The following is a 20029-nucleotide window of genomic DNA, read 5'->3' on the forward strand; positions in this document are numbered from 1 at the left end:
AAATGACGCAAGTAGCATTATGTTGAGACGGGATAGTTCCTCTAGAAACATTTGCCCCATTGGAGTAATTACACGCCAAATCAGCCGAGAGGCAGCAACCCTCTCAGATGTTTTTGAAGCTTGGAACATATGGAAACTACCTAAAATCATACTTTTTATTATCATATGACCAATTTAAATGACAACTGATTTTTTTTAAAAAAAGGCGTATTCAAAATCATTGAGCTTTCTTTAAAAAAATCATAACTCAAAATCCAGAGGTCTTACTCAACAATTAAATTTAATACTAAAATCTTTTATATCTCAAGAAAGGTTAGTCTTAGTATAAAACGTTTCATAAGGTTTTAATTTAGAATCACATAAGAACTCCATTTTTCATGATACTTTTCCCAAATGGTTACGATTTCACAAAGTATTGAAATTTAAGAAATTTTCAAACATTCATATACAGTGGAATTCATTTATGATGACATCGAAGGGGATTGACAAAGGCGTCATTATAATGTTTAGTGTGAACTGAACTGTCAAACTGTCAATTTAATCGATAATGTCAATACAGGAAAACCTGTTATTGTGCGGTTGCTTTTTGTGCGATTTCTCATTTGTGTGACTGTTTAGGTGCGATATTAATGTTTGTGTGATTCTAGACCCGATGTTATAATAAAATCGCACAAAAAGAGTCGCACAAACGAGGAATCACGCGAAAAGGGACCGCACAAAAACAGGTTTGCCTGTACAAATCAACGGCGAAAGTGCAAGGTTGCCAGACCAGGTGAGGTTTCATCCGTAAATTGACCGAAACTTAATTTTACTGCGTAGGCATGCAAACGCTTAGCATAGTGTATCATTCATCAACACCATGATTTCTTAAATGCCACTCTACCCCTAAAACCTCGTTTATGAAGTCGATTTCGCATTGTTTGAGATGTCGCATGGATGGAAAACTCACTACATACTGTGTTGACCTCGATTTTCATTATCTTTTGATACGATAGCTCTGCCAATTCGAGAAGTTTCACGAATTCGTCCAAAAGAGGGCATATGTGTATGCAATTACAATTGGAAAAGTGACAGGAACGGTGAAGTACACAGCGAATGAGCTGTATTCACGGTGGTCAAAGACTTTCGCTCGCAGCTTTGAATTGATACAACAAATGTGAGTACAGTTGCAGAAAAACTCTGATTACGAAGTTGCTCTAGACTTATGAATTCGACCGCATTCATCGGATAATTGAAAATTGTTGTCAGAAGTGGAAACTTTTGAGTGTTCTGAGATCATAATAATAACAATGTACAGGCACCCCAAACGGAAAACAGGGGCCCGTAGTTATTTCGGCAAGGACTTCGCGCAAATTTCCACCATAAAATATTCACGATCAGCATCACAATTCTGGGCGACGGACGATGTTGAAAAAATAGCTGACAGCTAAATCCATCACGGAACAACCAAACCCTAAATTAATTACAAAATTGTATCATCGTAAACAGCTGCCGACGGACCGCGCGCTTATTCTTCGTGGATTCACTTGTCTCAGTCGTCGACACCTTCTCTGTAATATGTCATCATTAATTTTCCTTCACTCTATTTTGGTCTCGGTCTAACCGCTGATCCTGCGGTCAGAGCCTAGAGCGACAACGAAATATGCTGATCATGAGCTGGGGCTCAGGAGTGGGTGTAGTGGCTGGGGAAGGCTGTAATTAATTCCGCTCATAAAATGTTGATTAGAAATTAAAACTTTCAAGTAGCTACTGTCTGAAAGGAACATTTTTGCGTTACTCATCCTTTCTATCTCTTTTTTTCTCGTTTCAGACAAAAGCACATCTGGATGTGCTCGCCGATGCCTTACTGAGATGGGCACGGGGACGTTAAGCTACCCAAAAGTGGCAAGCAGAAAGCATCAACCAAAAACAAACATCTACATATAGAGAGGAAAGAAAGCACTATTTTTAAGGATCACACATACACACAAAACCCAAACTCATCTGCTGGGAGGGAGAGTAGGATTAATTAACGGATTAAACATCGAGGCAAACACGAAGCGGAGCTGTGAGCAGTGCTGTTCGCGGAGGAATCTAGTGGAAAGGCTGTACATACAAAACAAACCCTAAGGAGAAAAGAAAACAAAAACTCACAGATTAAAAGTATATATATTTATAAAGGATACTCTACAAAACTGACAAACGGCAACTGCAGCAGCATCAGATGGAAGCAAGCTAGCGGACTGTAGACTAGAGAAAATCTCAGTAACCGAAAAACCCCGAACAAAATTCGAAATCTAGAGCTATTGAACATAAATTTAAAGAAAAACCAAAAAATATCGGCCAACCCTTGCCCGGCGGCTTGCGGCAGGCGGGCAGGGAAGTGGGGACATGCGCCACAGGTTACGCACCTCACTGGCTGGCGAAGTAAGACACTAAGAAAAATGAGCAACTGTAAGTACATTGATGTGTATCAAAACAAAATCAAAGCAAATATGTGTGTATTTCTTTCGTTTACTTTCAAACCAAAATTATCAAAGTCACAAAGGGTGAACCGAATTCGCGAGAAACAAACACTCACCAGGCGACGAAACACAAAACGATCGAAAACTAAAATTTTCAAACCTCCCTCCACCCACATTGACAGAACCTTTATTGCCAAGATTTGGTTTCAGTCCACTCAATGTGTGTGTAAGTTTGACGAGTCCATGTCGTTTCCACACCGAAAAGCGAACTTTCACTCTAGAGGAACGGTGGAGTAAGTTGTAAAAAATAATATTAACATCTAAGGAGATCGTCAAAGTTAAAGGAATTAGGATCAAAGACAAACCAAATAAAAATCTTGCAGAAAACTATTCTCATGGACAAGGCAGCTATATTGTATAGATAAGTCACAATTTTAACAAAACAAATCCAACCTTAGTGAACTTAAAGAAAAATCACACCTAAGCGATAAGAAGAACACTTGATCACAACAAATCAGCTACACGCCCACAACAATAACAACAAAAAACTGAAACATGAACAAACAAACACTAGTGGCAAATAACACTCTCACACAAAAACACACAGACAGACAGACAGAAACATACATACACATTGTTATATCTCTATCTTCGGGAGAACTGCGTCGGTTCGTATCCTGGTACGAACAATGTTACTTTAAAGAACGATATCGTGTAACATTCCAATTATACACTTAACGAGTCAACAAACAAACAAACAAACAAAGAAGATAACTGTCATTATGCATGCAAACTAGTGCAGACGAGGAGGGCTTGCCGATTTGCCAAACAAAACGCGAGCCCCCGCCTCGTTGTGAGCCACGTCGAGGGTGGTAAGAAACCCGAAAAGAAAACACAAGAAGTCCGCGAAGATCTTATTTTAGTCAACATTTTAGTTACTAATTAACAAATTCTGTTCCATCGTGACAGGTCGTATTTGTACATAGTATACACATATAAATAAACAAACAAACAAAAAAATCAACTAAGGTAAGGTAAAAAATCCACTTACCGATGAGAACAGAAGACCCCATGTGTAAAAAAAAAGATTAAAACAGCAAAAAGTATAGATATGTTTTAGAAGCTACACACTTTCACGGTAAGGAGCGAAATATCTACGTGTTCGACCCGGTTCACGCTGGTCGTTCCTGGTTCAAAAAATGGTTTTCTTTTCCGTATTCAATGTATTCACTTATTTTTTCATCCTTCGATAGTTCCATCCGTTTTTGTTTATGTTCATGCACGAAACGGAACTGCTGAGGGTCTCTTCAAAAGAGAACTCCAAGCTGGGGTACCGCAGGGTCTAAAACGTCAATGAAACACAAAACAAAACAAGTCGTGATAAGATTGCTCACCCGCCCCTTGACTGCCTCTTGGCGCGTGTGAGAGAAACCAAACCAAAGCAAAAAAAAAAAAAACAAGAAACCCCTGTTGAGTTGCTGTTATAGACTCCTCACTCAGCCGATGAGGAGCGAGTTGTTGAAAACGGAACGAAACTTGTGAAAACAAGAAACAAACCAAACAAACTGTGACTGACGAATCGTTAAACGAAGTGGTTAATGTTACTAGAAAAAGATTGAAAATTAGCAAAACAAACGAAACAAGGATGCGCGAACGCGGGGTTGTTTTTCGTTTTGCAATTATTTTATTTCGATGTTTCCATGCGAGAGTCCTAGAGCAAAACTACCTGGCGCGAGTAAGTGTAGAGTTATGGCTAGCCAAGATAGAAAACAAAACAGGAAAAAAAAACCAATGTGTAAACAATCATATGTAAAAACAGTTTTTAAGAACAAAATTGGTTGTGGATAAGAATTCATTCAAATTTCATTCCTTCTTTAACGATTTAACAACAACAAAAGAAAACAAAAAAAATAAACCGAGGAAACTAGATTACACACATGTCAAGAGTAAAACCATACTCTCGCACACAGACACACACCCACACATACACGCACACACTCAGTCACAACCCTACGGACACAAACACAGTTTAACGTCAAGTGTATTTAAATTGAATTAAAGAAGCAACTCGAAAACAAAAAAAATATGAATGTCTATTTGCACAATATATCTCTACTGGGAGGAACACACAAAAACAAATTTAAGAAAAAAAAGTAAGTCCCAACTTAAAGGAGAAGAAACAACTACAACAAAACATAACAAACACCTCAAAAAACAATCTCTCTTTATGGTCAGTGTTAATTTAAGGCATGCAAAGGATTTCATCGTTCTACTCAGTAAAACAAACAACAACCAAAAAATTAAAAAAAAAAGGTAATGGCTCGATTGTAACGATTTTCATTGATATGTTTATGTTTTTCTCCGAGCAAAGCAAACAAACGAAAGCACTGTGCGAAATTTATCAGAAAAATAATGATACCCACCTTTAGGTTAATTTTTATCATCTTTTTAAAGTTAACAAATGGAGGAAGGATTAAACGAAGCGAAAGCAAAAGAAGAAAAAAACCAAAGTCGTCATTACATGGCCAGAAGTAGAAAAAAGGTTAATGTGCGAAAATCTACCACACCGAAGAGGCTGGTAGCCGGACAGGAACATTACAGAAACCCATTAAATTATCATAGATTTTTTTTAACCACAACATTATCACATCTTTTGTCTTCTCGTCTCATCGTTTCATCGTGCATCTCCAGTTTTGTTTTAGTTTGCCACCAGCTACTTTCCATGCAGGGGGTGCCCGAACGAGGGGTCTCCGATGCCAGAGTGTGCGATTTCAGAGTTCTCATTCTCACAATTGACTGATTATTACGGGGTTTCACAGATCCGACAGGATTGGACAGAACAGATCGTCAATTAATCAGGAATTCAGTATAATTTATTTTAGTTTCTTATTTCTGTCACATGTTTTTATTTCCACACATTTCCTCAATGGATAAGATAGGATCCAAATGATTCACCGGAGATGATTTCCGCATATCTCTAAATAAAGGAAATGCGTATCTGCTGTGCCTCTTGTAACAAATATCGATTCTTGAAACTATTCCGTGATGGATTCGATATATTTTTTCAAACGGTCACATGTAAATCTAGTTTCGAACATTCCAACCTATAAGTTACTTATAGGGCGGATACATTACGAATTACTTAAAATTATTTAAAGGATTAAAAAAAACAAGCCATCCTTGTAGTCAGTGTCGAACACAAAAAAATATTTTCATATGCATTCCATAACCCACTACACCCAAAGTTGATTTTTAGCATAAGTTATGACATCCCGATTTATTACATTAAATGAGCTGAAAAATAACAGAAAATGTTCTACACCCCAATACATGTATATCATTTGTATAATATATATATGCTAGAGCCAATATGAGCGAGCGAGCGAAACTGGAGACACATTTAAATGAAAGCATATAAAAGCTTTTCGTATAGTTTGCCAAATACACGGCCCATACAGAGAAAGATATATTTTCGTTCATGTTCTTCTTTATCCTCTTAGAAAACACTTTCCGACCTCATTTTATGATGAGGTGTAATATCATCACGCTTCAATATAACAGCGCTAGCATCTATATGGATAGCGTGGTCGTGTGAAACAACTTTGCATTCCAGCCGGCCTTGGTTCGATCCCCATTGACGTCGTATGGACTTTATCTTTTGGCACAATCCCAAATGAAATGAGAAAAGAAAACAGAAAGAGATGTCTGCTCGCATGCATACAAACCATTTTTAAGCTTTCAAACAGCTCATTATTTGCGCATTTGGCTCTCCAGCACACGAAATGGCATCATTCCTGCCAAAGATGAATTTTTTTCTGCCAACGCTAGTTTGGGTGTAGCCTTTATGTATGTTGAAGTTTTGTCAGATTTGTTTATCATTTGGATTTACAGATCATTATTCGAAATGGAGAGTAAATGCAATATGAAAATCAATTGATGAGGTACTTTGCAGCATATGTCTGCCACTGTTAGTACAGATAGATGAATTGAAAATTGTCGCATTTCAGTCACCGCTTGCGGTCAGACCTCCTACACCAAGTAAAAGTCCTATATTAGCATTAGCGATGTTGATGATTTAGTTCTAATGCAATTAGGCATTATGTGAATAGACATATGTAGCTTGTATCCTAGACTCTGTCCAACTTCTATTTCGTTGCAACACAAGCAGTTCGAATTTCAACAAGATTCATTCATACATTGTTAAATGCTTAGAACAAAGTATATTTAACGTTAATTTCGTTCAAAAGTGTTGTTTGTTTCTTTATTGTGCTTAAACATGATAATTTCAGCTGTCCAATTTCTATAAGACCACTTCAGAATTCATAAGTATTCTTCTTCTTCTTCTTTAATGGCACTAACGTTCCTAGAGGAACTTCGCCGTCTCAACGTAGTATTACTTGCGTCATTTTTATTAGTACTTAGTTGAGATTTCTATGCCAAATAACACGCCTTGGATGCATTCAGAGTGGCAAGCTCTAGAATACGCGTGATCACAGTGCAAGTCGGAGGAAATTTCTTTGACGAAAAATTCCCCCGACCAGAACGGGATTTGAACCCGAACACCCGGCATGTTAGTTATGACGCTAACCACTCGGCCAAGGGAGCACAATTCATAAGTATTATCAATGATAAATTCAAAACGATCGGTTGATTTACATGTCAATAATTGGCAACCTTGCCATTTCGGCTAATAACCTAGAGAATTCGTGTTGGCATACTATTTACTAAATTCTGCTGAACGGATTTCTCTATATTTTTCCATGTTTCCAAAGTTGCGACCTTGAACTCTTCAAGCGTGGTGTACCGTTTTCCCTCAGTGTGGATTCTGCGTACAAGAATCCTCCTAAGATTTTCAACAGGATTCAAGTCTGGAGAGTGACATACCAATTATGAGAACACTTGTAATACTAACCTCGAGCCAACCGCGAGTAATCGGTTACATATTACTAACATAGTTGTAAGCAAACATTGTCGAAATATTGAACTCCCGGCCCCGTTAGGCTGACGCCATATGAGCCTTAATAAAAATATATATTTTGGATAAGTCTGGAGAGTGAGCCGGCCAGTCCGAAAATATATGGTTTTGGTCCCTAATACATTACTTAGTTTCCCTGCTGGTATGAATAGAAGCAATGTTTTGCTGGAATGTGATTTTTTTGTGACGATATCCACGCAAAAACGGTAGGAGAGAGGATTCCAGAACATATATATAATCCTTGAATGATGTGAAAGCTATCTTGAGCTTTCCGGATGCACAGAATCCCGCCCAAACCATGCACGAGCCTCCGCCAAAATTCCTGGTTGAAAAATACTGTTCCTTCTACTGTAAATCACGCCAGTACCCGTTGAAACCATCAAGATCATCGAAATTGACCATTTTTTTCGTCAATGAAGATAACCTTTTCATTGAAGAACTTTTCGTTATGGTACATAGCAAAATGTATTCTTTTGGAAACATTCTTTGTCACAACATATCATGTCTCACTGTTGGTTCATGTGAGCTTTGACAATACTCAGACGTCTCTCGATGTGAGATGGTGTAAGATGAGGAACTTTAACCCTTTAAACTCTCTTTATGTGAGGATTTTTTACCAGAACATTACGAATTGTGACCCGAGTAACATTTAAAATGAAATATTGCTTTATTTGCATAAGCGATTTTGAGGTATTCGAAGCTGTTCTAACTATTTCCCGCTTATCCTGGTCAGAGAGCTTAGATTTACGTGGAGCTCTCTCCTTCTTACCGTATCCTTGAGGATTCGTCAAATAATTGAGCACTACTTGATGGGATGAATCCAACGAGAAATTTCTATGATACTAACATTTTCTTGGTGAAAGGCATCGATTTGTCTGTCTTCTCTCTCCGTGAACACTTTTCCTTTCGGCATTTTGCAAATTTATTGATCAAAACAACTAAAACAACGAAAAAAGGTAGCTGGTCTTATAGAAACTTGACACTTTAAAAATGCAAAAGCATTCGTTGACGTTCAGCGCAGCACACACACATATGAAAATCATATAATGTATGGTTGTCACCAATACCTACACACTAGAATATAAATTGAAACATTATTTGTTTACTATGACACAAAGCAGCAAGATCATCACTTGGTCTTATAGAAGTTGGACAGAGTGTAGTATTCGAAAGCATTATAGGCGCATGGAACGCTTTCATTAATGCTAATTATCAGCAATGTCTTGTACATTAGCAATTTTGATATCGGACTTACAAGCATTGAAAATGCTGAAAATGATGCTTTATTGAATCGTGTTTACGTAACAAATCTTTGTGTATCACAAGATGCATCCCACCTCATTCCAGTATCATTCTAACGCGCAAGCAGCTGTTTCTAATGATGTTTTTCAGCCATATGAACAACCAACAATCCAGGCTGATCTGCCTTCTCATTTTTAGGAATTCTGTATATTATCGTAGAGGAGAACAAACGTCTGCCGAACAAACCATTACTAACAACTTTTGGATTACATGGGAGACAGTTTTTTCAAATCAGTGAGGCTAACCTTAAAACGGTGCCCCTTGCCAATCGCCAATCACCCTACGGCCAAGATTCAAAATTGACAATGTCTTTCATCATATGATCATCATAACCTATTACCAGATTTTTCGAAAATCTATCACCGGGATTTATGCAGGTCATCCAAGCTTTCAGCATCTATATAAATAAAAATGATTTGGTGTCCGTTCCTCACGATTTAACTTAAAAACGGAGGAACGGATTTGAATAGTCAGTATCAGGATTGAAGTGCCTCAGTCTGCGTCAGGTTTATATGCTAAAAAACTATGAAAACCATTCGGGAAGATGGAAAATTGGAAAGTCATGTTTTCTGCAAATTTCGCATATCTATATAAATAAAAATGATCTGGTGCCCGTTCCTCATGATTTAACTCAAGAACGGAGCAACGGACTTGAATAGTCAGTATCAGGATTGAAGTGTCTCAGCCCGCGTCAGGTGTATATGTCAAGAAAGAAATTATATACTGCGAATATAGATCGCGCACAGAAAAATGATTTTCGGGAAACGTGAGTGTTCGAGATTATTTAAATCAGAAAAGCAATTGTTGGTGGGACGGAGTTTGCCGGATCAGCTAGTTATGTAATAACTATCATCTGATCGATCGATACCACGTTATTCCCTCACTGCATTTTGGCCCTTTCACTTGCGTTTTTAAACTTTGTCAAACCTTGCTTCAGCTTCCTCAATCTACTCCTGAGTCTTTGTTTTTTTTTATCTATTGCTGACCAGCATCAGGAAGTAAACAATTTCACATTCTCATGTTCGTAGACAACATCTACTTGCCCTCAACAGCCCATCATGGATTTGCTTCCGAACACATTATATACAGATTCTCAAGGAGGGGCTCCGGGTGGCCCTGACAACCAGGATTTCTACATAAACCGCTTTGCAATCGTACCGTTCTGAATCATATTTCGGACGCTTAAGGCATATGATGCAGAAAACAGATCCAAACTTTATGCACAAGTATTATTTGGTTGATATTTTTAATAAATTAGTTCAACATGCTTTTAAGCTTTCTACTTTGGTAACTGTTTGATTGAAAACACAAAAAAATCATCGAATAAAATGGTTTTCAAATGAAGCGAATTAGAATCAAACTTCGGACACTAAATAAAATTTCGGACAGATTGAATTCAAACTTCGGGCACTTTATTTTGTAATTTTTTGGACGAAAATTGCATTACACTTGATTATATTTTATAATCAACTGCGAAACACTTACCAAGCAATCTCAGCAAACTGTTAACGATGATGAGAACAGATGAAACACGGGAAAAATTTAAATATTTATGAACGGGTAAATTCTACGAGCTCATGCTAAGGAAACGTCAAACACAAACGATTATGAGTTGTGTTGTAAGATTTCTGCCGATTATGTTATAATTCAAATGTAGTTCTCATGTGAAATGATAGTGAAACCAAGGGATTACTCTAAAGAGGCAATTGTGATACTAGTTTGATAGTTCTATCATCAGTTCATTAAGCAATTCAAGATATTAGAACAAAGTGTCCGAAATATGATTCAGAACGGTATTTCGCTTTGGAAATTACTGGAATCGTTGCATTCCCAGTGCGTTATCTCTTTTTAAAACTAAGTTGAGTCCCAAATTTTGTTGATTCCACTGTCAAGAAGGCACCCTGGTCTTTTTTTTTGAAGAATCGAGTCAGTTAGCTTTGTTAAAATGAATAGATAAGCCAAAAAAGAGCCAATGAGCAAATGTGATCATCTTGGATTTCCAACTTCACCCTCAAAGGAGTGACACTCACGGCCGTGATAGTTCTATATATTTCGAAAAAAAATCATTCAAACTTCAGAATGAGCGTCGCCCGTTAGTGTTTTTTTTTTCTTTTTAGAGCTTGTTGCTGTTTGCGTAACGACATTCTGCATTAAATGGAGTTTAGCTATCATGATGTGCCGTTCTCAATTTTCGACAAAGCATCTACTGTGCCAGGAGGAATTCAGGTTTTGTTAGAAAGTAAAGCAGAAAAAATGGTGTTCAAGGGTTTGTGGACCACTCTTTGATCTTATGAGGATAACATGCTGGAATTTTTTCCATTGGGAATCAAAAGAGCGGTCAAAATCGTCAAAGAAGTAGTAGGAAATTTTAAAGCAAACCAAGCAAGACATTTGTTAGCAGCACCTGACAGCGAAATGTGAACGTTGCTTCCTAAACTGGCAATTTTTTACGACGAAGTTTCGGAAAACGAGTAGTTTTTAGAGATACCAAAATACCGTGGGCATTTGAAGGCCCCTGGAATTAACCTGAACGATGCCATTAGTCTGTTCATGGATCGCTTCCAAATCTTACAGTGGGTTTGAAGCTATAAACTAACGATTTGCGCTTCTGTGGCATCTAATGAAAGAGGCTTATTAAATATTAAATTAATTAAAAATCATGGTTAAAGATTGGACTGGCATGCCTAAATGGATTGGCTTTGTTTGTTAGTAAATTTACTAACACTGTTGATATTGACGATGTGTTCGGATAATCAACTGTTGTTACAAAATAATAATGATGATAGCACCCCAATCCCCTACAAATGTTTGAGCTTGAAGAGTTATCTTGAGGATAATTATTTCGCATTTCATCTATGGCTTATCAAGAAAATTTCCAACCCGAAAAAATCCTTGACCGGCCGGGAATTCAACCCAATACCTACACTGATGGACATAAATATTCGGCATATGCATGAATCTACCACGAATGTTATTCTACTGAGCGGTATTATTCCAATCCACTTCCGAAGGTTATTCAAGTGAAACAATATAGTGTTATTAAAACACTACATTATTGGGAAATCAAAACAATGGAAACAACAATTTTACCTTCAAATTCAGCTGAACGAAAGTATTCGGCACTATGAACATTTCTTCAAAAAAACATATCTGAACAATTATCTAACTAATCAATATCTTGTGTTCAATCCTTTCTGTGCAATGACCTCTTTCAATCGATTTGTCATTGAGTGCACCAGCTTCTCGCATACTTTAAGCTCGATCTTATACAATTCTTCACGAAGAATATCTTTTAGCTGCTTTTGTGATGTTACATGATGTTCACGTACACGTCGATCTAGAGCATCCCACAAATCCTCTATGTTTTGAGCTGACGGAGAGTATTATATAGCAGCCAGAGACGTACCGTTTCCGCAGTATGTTTAGGGTCGTTGTTTTGTTGGAAGTAGAAATTGCTACCTACCCAACTTTTCAGCACTTTTCTTCATATTTTCTTTCAAAATATTTAAATATTGCTCCTTTTTCATGATACCATCTACAAATACCAATTCCCCGACACCGGATGCTGCCATACAGCCGAGACCATGACTGATGCACCTCCATGTTTAACGGTAGTTTAAACATTTTTCTTCTGCAGCTCAGTACCCGGTTTTCGCCATACCAATAACCTTCCATCTGATTTGTCAACATTGAATTTGCTCTCATCGGAAAACAACACATTGTTCCAGAAACCAATCGGGTGATTTTGGTAATCTTTCGCAAAGTTCAACCTTTTAGCCTGATTAACCTTTCTAATAAGAGGCTTCTTACGACAAACACGGATACTATATTGGGCAACACTCTGCGCACCGTTCTGGAATGAGCATTTTTCCCATTGAACTCCAGCAACTCTCTACGCACTTTTGACGAAGATGTTTTCGGTTCTTTCTCAATAATTTGTATTATTTTTCATTCATTTACAGTGTTCCCAGATCTATTGGGATCGATAAATTAAATTTTTTTCAACGTGACGAATACTTCTGTCCAACTAAAATTGTGGAACTCGGCCTTTTTGTTTCCTGTAATTTATGAAAGCACGGTAAATCATTGAAAACTTCTGCTGCCTAGATAGTGTACACTTCACAGCATCTACTGCACCTGCACAGTTGAGTTTATATCACAAACTATTTGTGTATGTAATACAAATGCGATAAATGAATTCATGACGAATACTTATGTCCACCAGTGTATGTCGGAATCAGCTGTGAAATCACAAGAGTCTTACCGCTTTACTAGGTGATTCTATTATGCCATGTTTAAAGAGGTGATTCTAGTAAAGCGGGAGGACTCTTGTGAATTCACAGCTGATTCCGACATAGGTATTGGATCTGTAGGTGCGATCGTTCTCGTTCTTCCTCATGTAAGAATTATGTTCTCTGAAGTTTGAGTCGATTCCTTGTCTTCTAAGGGGTTAAACTAGGGTTGCCAGGTGTATTGAACAGTAATCTGATTGTTGGAAAATCAAAAGACTTGGATATTTTATATTTATTATATTAAATTGAACATTTTCACGAAAACGTCGTTTGATGTTTGCGGAAGTCAATCAATCAACATTTTTACGTCTAATGTGTAAAACATGGTTTGACCGTTATTTCTTCCTATCATATATCGACGCATTATACATAAACTTCAGACATGTGTACCAAACCTCTCTCTTCAGTGTTCAGTAAATTTTTGGGAAACTTATCCTTAATTACGGGAATGCCATTTCACCACCACGGGTAGTTGTGGTTAGAACTTTACCGTTGTTCGTTTATCCGGAGAATAGTCTGAAAATCAACATTGCGCAACTCTCTGGGTTCCTCATCAATTGGCTGAATCATTTCTCTGGGAACCAAATTAGGAAAGTTTTCAGTAAACGGTAGAATGATTTAATGTGTAATGAGTAGCTCAGCCGTTGTCCCAACCCACACAATTTCAAAGCTCTCGTAATTCTGTTGATCAAACGCAACTTTATCCATCGGCAATCAATCTGAACGAATTGCTTCGCAAATGACTAAAGGGCTCCTCGTGTTGACCATCTCCGAGAACAGTCGGGATCACCACAGTCGCATTTGTGCTTCTAGGTCGCAGCAATCTTCAAAAAATCCTTCAATCCGAATCCCATCGATGAAATCAGTGATACCATTTTGAATAACTGTTTCAATAAAACTAGCATAAACTTGCTTTTGCAAACCAACTCAATACAGTCAAATGTGATTGCAGATTTTTTTGAAATCTGCAAAAATCTGGGCAAAGTGCGGAAAGCCTGGACTAGACCAAGGAAGGTCTGGATATCTGGCTGCTTACCAATCTCTGGAAGATTCCAGACAAATCTGGAAGTCTGACCGTGAGTTTTGCGAGTAAACTTGGCATAATTTTCTCATCAAAATTCAATGAAATAAAAAGATGTAAAATTATGAAAATATTATTGTATTGGTAAATATGTTCATACAAATTACTCACAAATACTGGAGTAGGCAATAGTAAAAAAAAAATCGCACGTTAATATTAAAAACAAAATTTGAAAAAAAAAATCAGTGTTATGAGATGAACCTGGTCTTTCTTTCTATTTTTACTAATGTAATATCTCGAATGAAATTGATAAATGAGTATATTCAAGCTCCAACAAATTTCAGAACGCATCACTGTTGGTGGGTTTTCAAAACTATCACAATGTGATGATGTTGGGCATCCCGTTTGTACCCCCAAATGTAATGATTAATTGTTTTTCCAAAAATCTTTCACCATCAGAAAAATATTCCACCAAATAAACTCCTATCCACCGCTCGCGAATATACATTTTATTAAGATAGTAATTTCCAAGAAATTATATGTCTCAACTGGACCGACGCAATGATATTCAATGTTCACTAACCCAGTATAGTGCTTTTCCCCCTCTCTTTTCACCAATAATTGTTCTGAATCGTTAATTGATTAGGGTGGTCCGTCACATTACCCACTTTTGAGTAATCGTTGGGTATTGTGAACCTTCTCGAACTTGTTCTTAGCATACCATCTTGAAAGAGAAGTATGGTCAACAATTCACGTTGTTGGTACAATCCGATCGATTCAGATTCGAATTCAAGTAGCAATCTGACTCTCGTTCTTCAACACAATTGTTCCTCAATCTAGATTCAAACTCTAACCATGGAATAACACCTTGATGAAAACGATTATCCGCACATCGACCGAACGGAATAAGTTACTCACTAGTAGCTCTACATTACAAACATCCAAATCTGAAGCCCTGTCGAGCACATTCTAAACCGTGCACAAAGTTGAACAATGCCACCCAGAAATAACGATACCCAATTAAAACTTTTAATTAATTAACTAATCCAACGTGGGTCGCATTTTTGCAGAAAGCTCCGCGCTGGAATCCACCAAACACAGCAGCGCGCTGCGCGGCAGCAATGAAAAGAATCCTTTGAAGTGTTATCGCTCGCTCCCCCTCCTGGGGGGGAAGGAAATGGGACGATGGGAGGAGTGTACGGGAAAGAACGAACAAACTTGTACAACGAGCAAACTTCCGTAATTTATTGCTTCGTTGTTCATTTTATTGGCTGCCATGGCAGCGATGAAGCGAGCTCGCGAGTTTTCAATTGAACGCGGCGAAGCCCACCCTCGTGACCGAAAGATTGTTCATCCGATTTTAATTTTCGAAACACTCACACACACACACACACACACACATATATATATATATATATATCCATACTCGCAGATCCAGATCCTTGCGCGGGTTCCCCCGAAAACAGCAGCAGCAGAGGCACAACTCATAAACAATCATCAAACTGTTGCTCACTCATGATCCTGCCTTCCGACCCTTCCGGCCATTCGACGGAACAAAGCCCACCAAAAATAATAACTCCAAGAACAACAACACGAAAACTAAATCCAACCTTCGAAAAACGCTTTCCCGGCCCTTCACCTGCCTCCCTATGTGTGTGTGTGTGCATGTGTAATTTCAGCTTTATTTCCACTTTGCATGAACGGAGAATTAAAAGTTTATTTTTGGACCGACAGCGCTCCACTGCTCCACGGATCAACACCCCCGCGCTTCATGTCACCCATCAAACAATTCACCACAAACTCACATTTCAGAGCCTCTGCGCAGCCTTCCGACTTCGTGTCTCGGGGGGATGGGAAGGCAGAGAGATCAGGCGAGTAAGATACGAAGAGGTTCGGCCCATCGTTGGGTAATTCGATAAGATCTTCGAGCCTCGCAATCTCCGCTCCCCGCCTCTCGTGACTGGCTTCTCGGGCACGAAAAACTTTCGAGCTTTTATTACCGAGAGCTGGTTGGAATCGTGAGCCGGCGAACAAAAAGCTGTGCGATACACACGGAGGGCTTCTCAACAGGCTTCTCGCAATGGGCCGAAGGATCGGAACGGAACGGAATGGCTACAACAACAAACAAGCAGCAGCAGCAGTATGACGTCAACGTCTCAACCGGTTCCGCTGAAGGATAAAGTTTGAAGATGTGTTTCTACTCTTTCTGTCTCTGCTCGGGCGCTCAAAAGAGGGGGATCCTAATTTGGCATCCGAATGAGGCGAGAAAGAAAAATTGAAAATAATACTTTAATTTCCGCTGCCTCCGAAGGAAGGATCGATAAACGGGCGCGGACAACCGCCCATTCCGCGAGCCAAGCGTGACAAGCGTGAAACACGCAATTAACGGTGTTTTCTGAGGAGACAATTAGGTTACGATTTTATGTTGGCAAATATTTACAACACTCGTGTCCATGTTTCCGACGCAATTTGGTGTTATTCTTCGTTCAATCTGTTTCTGTCGGTCTGTCTGTCGTGAGAACCCCTCGTAGGAACCTCCTTCGTTTTTCATTGAAAAAAAAATCCGTGGAGGGAAAGCTAACCTTACCAATCCGACCCCGAAGTTGTAAAAAAAAATCCAAAATAGACCAACACATATATGTAATGAGACTCAGCGCCGCTATGAAGCATTGGTCAGCTTCACAGGAAGTAAAACTTCAGAGCTAGAGGAAAAACACACGCACACATACACACAAACACAAAAACGCGGTAGAAACAGAAGTGTAGGATACCTAGGTCCCCATTTCATAGTACGAGAGCCCATTTAAGCGATGCGAATGCTTAAGATCGCGTGCGACTCTTAGCGAAAATAAAACCCAAAAGTATATTAAAAAAAATACAAAGAAAAGACTGACTTAGTGCGACCGAAAAAAATACCTAATAATAACAAACAAATTAAATAAAAGTAGTTAGCAAGAGAATAAAAATTAACCTATTGATCATGGGTATTTGAAAGAGCTTTCGAATGCGACAACAACAACAGCAACAGCAACCGAAAAAGGAAAACCGAAAGCGCGAGTGGAAGAGAGTGTGAGGAAGACAACAAAAAACAAGCGAAGCAAATTATCCCACTTCAATTAGCAATAAATTCCTAACTCATCAGCAAAAAAATTAATAAAAATGTAACGAAATAATTTATTATGCTAATGGAAACCGTCATCCGGGCGCTTGAGGCGACTAAAATTTGTTCTTAAAAATCAATCTCCTATCTCTTATCGCATGTATTCAATGTGTATTACGTTTTAAGTTTTCTGTTTTACGGAGATTAACGATTCAAACAAAAAGAGAAAAAAAAGTGCACCGAAAGAGAGAGCTATAAAAGTATTATTTTAGATGCGAGTCTCCGCTCGCCCCACCTCCCCCCCCCCTTGTAAATGATAATATTAGGAGACAAACACTTCGAAGAGCATCAAACTCGGTGCCAGCGAGCGCGCTGCTAAGCGGAAAATCTACACTACAAAATGAACGTAAACACAAATGGGCTCCCGTACTATGAACAGTGTGATAGAACAACAACAAAGATTGCACACATTGAAACACAAACACATTCTGGGAAAAAACAAAAAACCAGAAAACGAAAAAGACAAACTAAACAAGCTAGACTTGTGAACAAATAATGTACATTACAAAACAGAAAAAAAACAAGCGAGAGAAAAAGAGGACACACGAGAGTCAGTGAGCTGAAACTGAAGAAAGAAACCTAAGAACAAAACTTGTTAATATCGCCGTCGAATGGAAATATTTGTTATTTAAAAAATAAAACAGAAAAAGTATATAAAAACAAGAAAATTGCTGCAAATCAAAACAAAACAAAAGGCAGGAAAGAACAGTCCGTTTGAGGGGAATAATGATTGCAGCTGTAAAAAGAAAACAAACAAACAAGGAACACAAGGTGAATGAGAGAAGAGATCAAAAGCTGGAAATATATAAACTAATTTAGATATAATAAATATATTAATAAAATAAGAACATTACATATATGTTTTGATTTCAAGCGACCTCGGCGGAAAATCCCTCCACTCGTTCACCCCCTCGCGGCGCTCCGCCTCACGCCATTATCATCATCATCATCATCATCGTGGTCATAAATCTTCGTGCATCAGACTGCTGTTCAAATTTTGCTTCCGCCTACTAACGAACTCACTCACCCACCCACACACCCATTGTCTCGATGCACCATTTTACACACACGGAAGCCACGGATGAGCACAAAAAAAACTAAATGAAAAACTGGCAAGGCAAAAATACAGGTGGGTTTTTTAGAATCTGGCACATGGCTTCAGGATAGCAACCGAAAAAAAAATATAAATATACAAAAAAAACACAATATCAGAGCACAACCAATTTTCTACGATTCAACCATCAAATCAGAACCAAGCGAGAAAAAAAAAACCATAGCTTATAGCTTAAGGTGATAACGATTGTGATTCGACGTGTTTCCCGCGCGATGAAGGGCCCCATCAAACGGCGAGCAGCACCATGCCGCGCCGGCAGTGGCGGATGCCGGATGATTCATCCCCCGTGGGTCCGCCGGCAATCAAAACGGGTAAGTCAATTACGAGATTTTTGTTTCCCGGAATAGATTCCCATACTATTTCAGGCAGATTCGCGGACACATTCGGATGACGGCCATCCGAATGAACATGTGTTGTCGATGATATTGATAGTTAATCATATCTGTTGGCCTTGCTTTTGGCGCGGCAATCGTTTGGGATTTGGGGAGGTTGAGGGGTCTGAGCGTCAATGGCATTACCGTAATTGCTTTAGGAATTGAATCTCGATCAATCGAATCCCAATCCCGTCCCACACAGTCTCCCCTGCGATGAGATTATGGATGGCGACAGTGATAACATAATTCTAGCTGAGACATAACACTGGAGCCATTGTGGAACTCGTTTCATCACATTGGGAGTTTTTTAAGCGGAGACCGATTCCGGCATCTGTTGCTAGTATACTCGTAACAGTAGCGGCGATTTGAAATCCTTCTTATCCGACTTCTTTGTTCGTTGAAAAAAATGGAACTCTCTAGGGTTCTTCTTCTTCTTGAATGGCGTTAACGTTCCCTGTGGAACTTTTGCCGTCTCAACGTATGCGTTAACTAGCGTCATTTATTAATACTTATTTGAGATTTCTTAAGCCAAATAACACGCCTTGAATGTATTCCGAGGGGCAAGCTCTAGAATACGCGTGACCACAGTGCAAGTCGAAGGAAATTTCTCTGACGAAAAATCCCCCGGCCAGAACGGGAATCGAACCCGAACACCCGGCATGATAATGTGAGACGCTAACCACTCGACCACGGGTGCACTAGGGTGGGAACATTAAATTTTTTATTTGCATCTGACATGAGCGAACAGTTATTTCGTCACTTTGCATCAATCACGCTTTCAGTGAACTACAATCGTCATGGTGTCAGGAGATTACAGCATCGTTCGACGATTTTCCCTCCCAATTAACCCTCTACAACCCAACCCCGCCTCTAGACGGGCTTCACGGATTTTCTTCTCATTTTATTCAGACATTATTTTCAATGTTCACTCCCACTAGAACGTCTTTAGAATATTTTCATCTTTCACACATACACATTGGTTTTATGCTGGCAGCTTTCTGCTAGAAGTATTTTATGTTGAAAGTCGGAAATTCGAGATAAAAGTGGAATGGGTTTTTTTAGACAAATTTTGGTCTTAGAGGGTTAATCCATGTCAAAAAGTTTAAGGTCCCTATTTTTACATTTCGCTCTTAGAGTATACCATCCTTATTGTCTATGGGAGAGGTGCGGCCCGCAGCCTGATTTGAAACATTCGGGTTTTTTTAATTTGAGTGATGAATGAATATAGTTAAAAATTTCGTCATAAAATTGAGTAAAAATAACTTTGTGGGAAATTCTTGTTAGCCGTGTGTATCCAAGCTGATCATTGTCTGTTTTCTTTCCCATTTTTTCTATGCTAATACAACC

General features: G+C 38.7%; 1 protein-coding gene across 1 annotated transcript in view; it reads left to right on the top strand.

Moving 5' to 3' along the window:
- Positions 1-18187, top strand: part of LOC129771375 (uncharacterized) — a 184131-nt gene extending 165944 nt beyond the window's left edge. The window contains exon 3 of the mRNA XM_055774958.1: positions 1811-18187. Coding sequence (XP_055630933.1) covers positions 1811-1870 — 60 coding nt within the window. The 3' untranslated portion in view covers positions 1871-18187. The remainder of the gene's footprint in view (positions 1-1810) is intronic.
- Positions 18188-20029: the final 1842 nt, after the last annotated feature.

Source organism: Toxorhynchites rutilus, chromosome 2 (assembly GCF_029784135.1).
Source record: "Toxorhynchites rutilus septentrionalis strain SRP chromosome 2, ASM2978413v1, whole genome shotgun sequence".
NCBI lineage: Eukaryota > Metazoa > Arthropoda > Insecta > Diptera > Culicidae > Toxorhynchites > Toxorhynchites rutilus.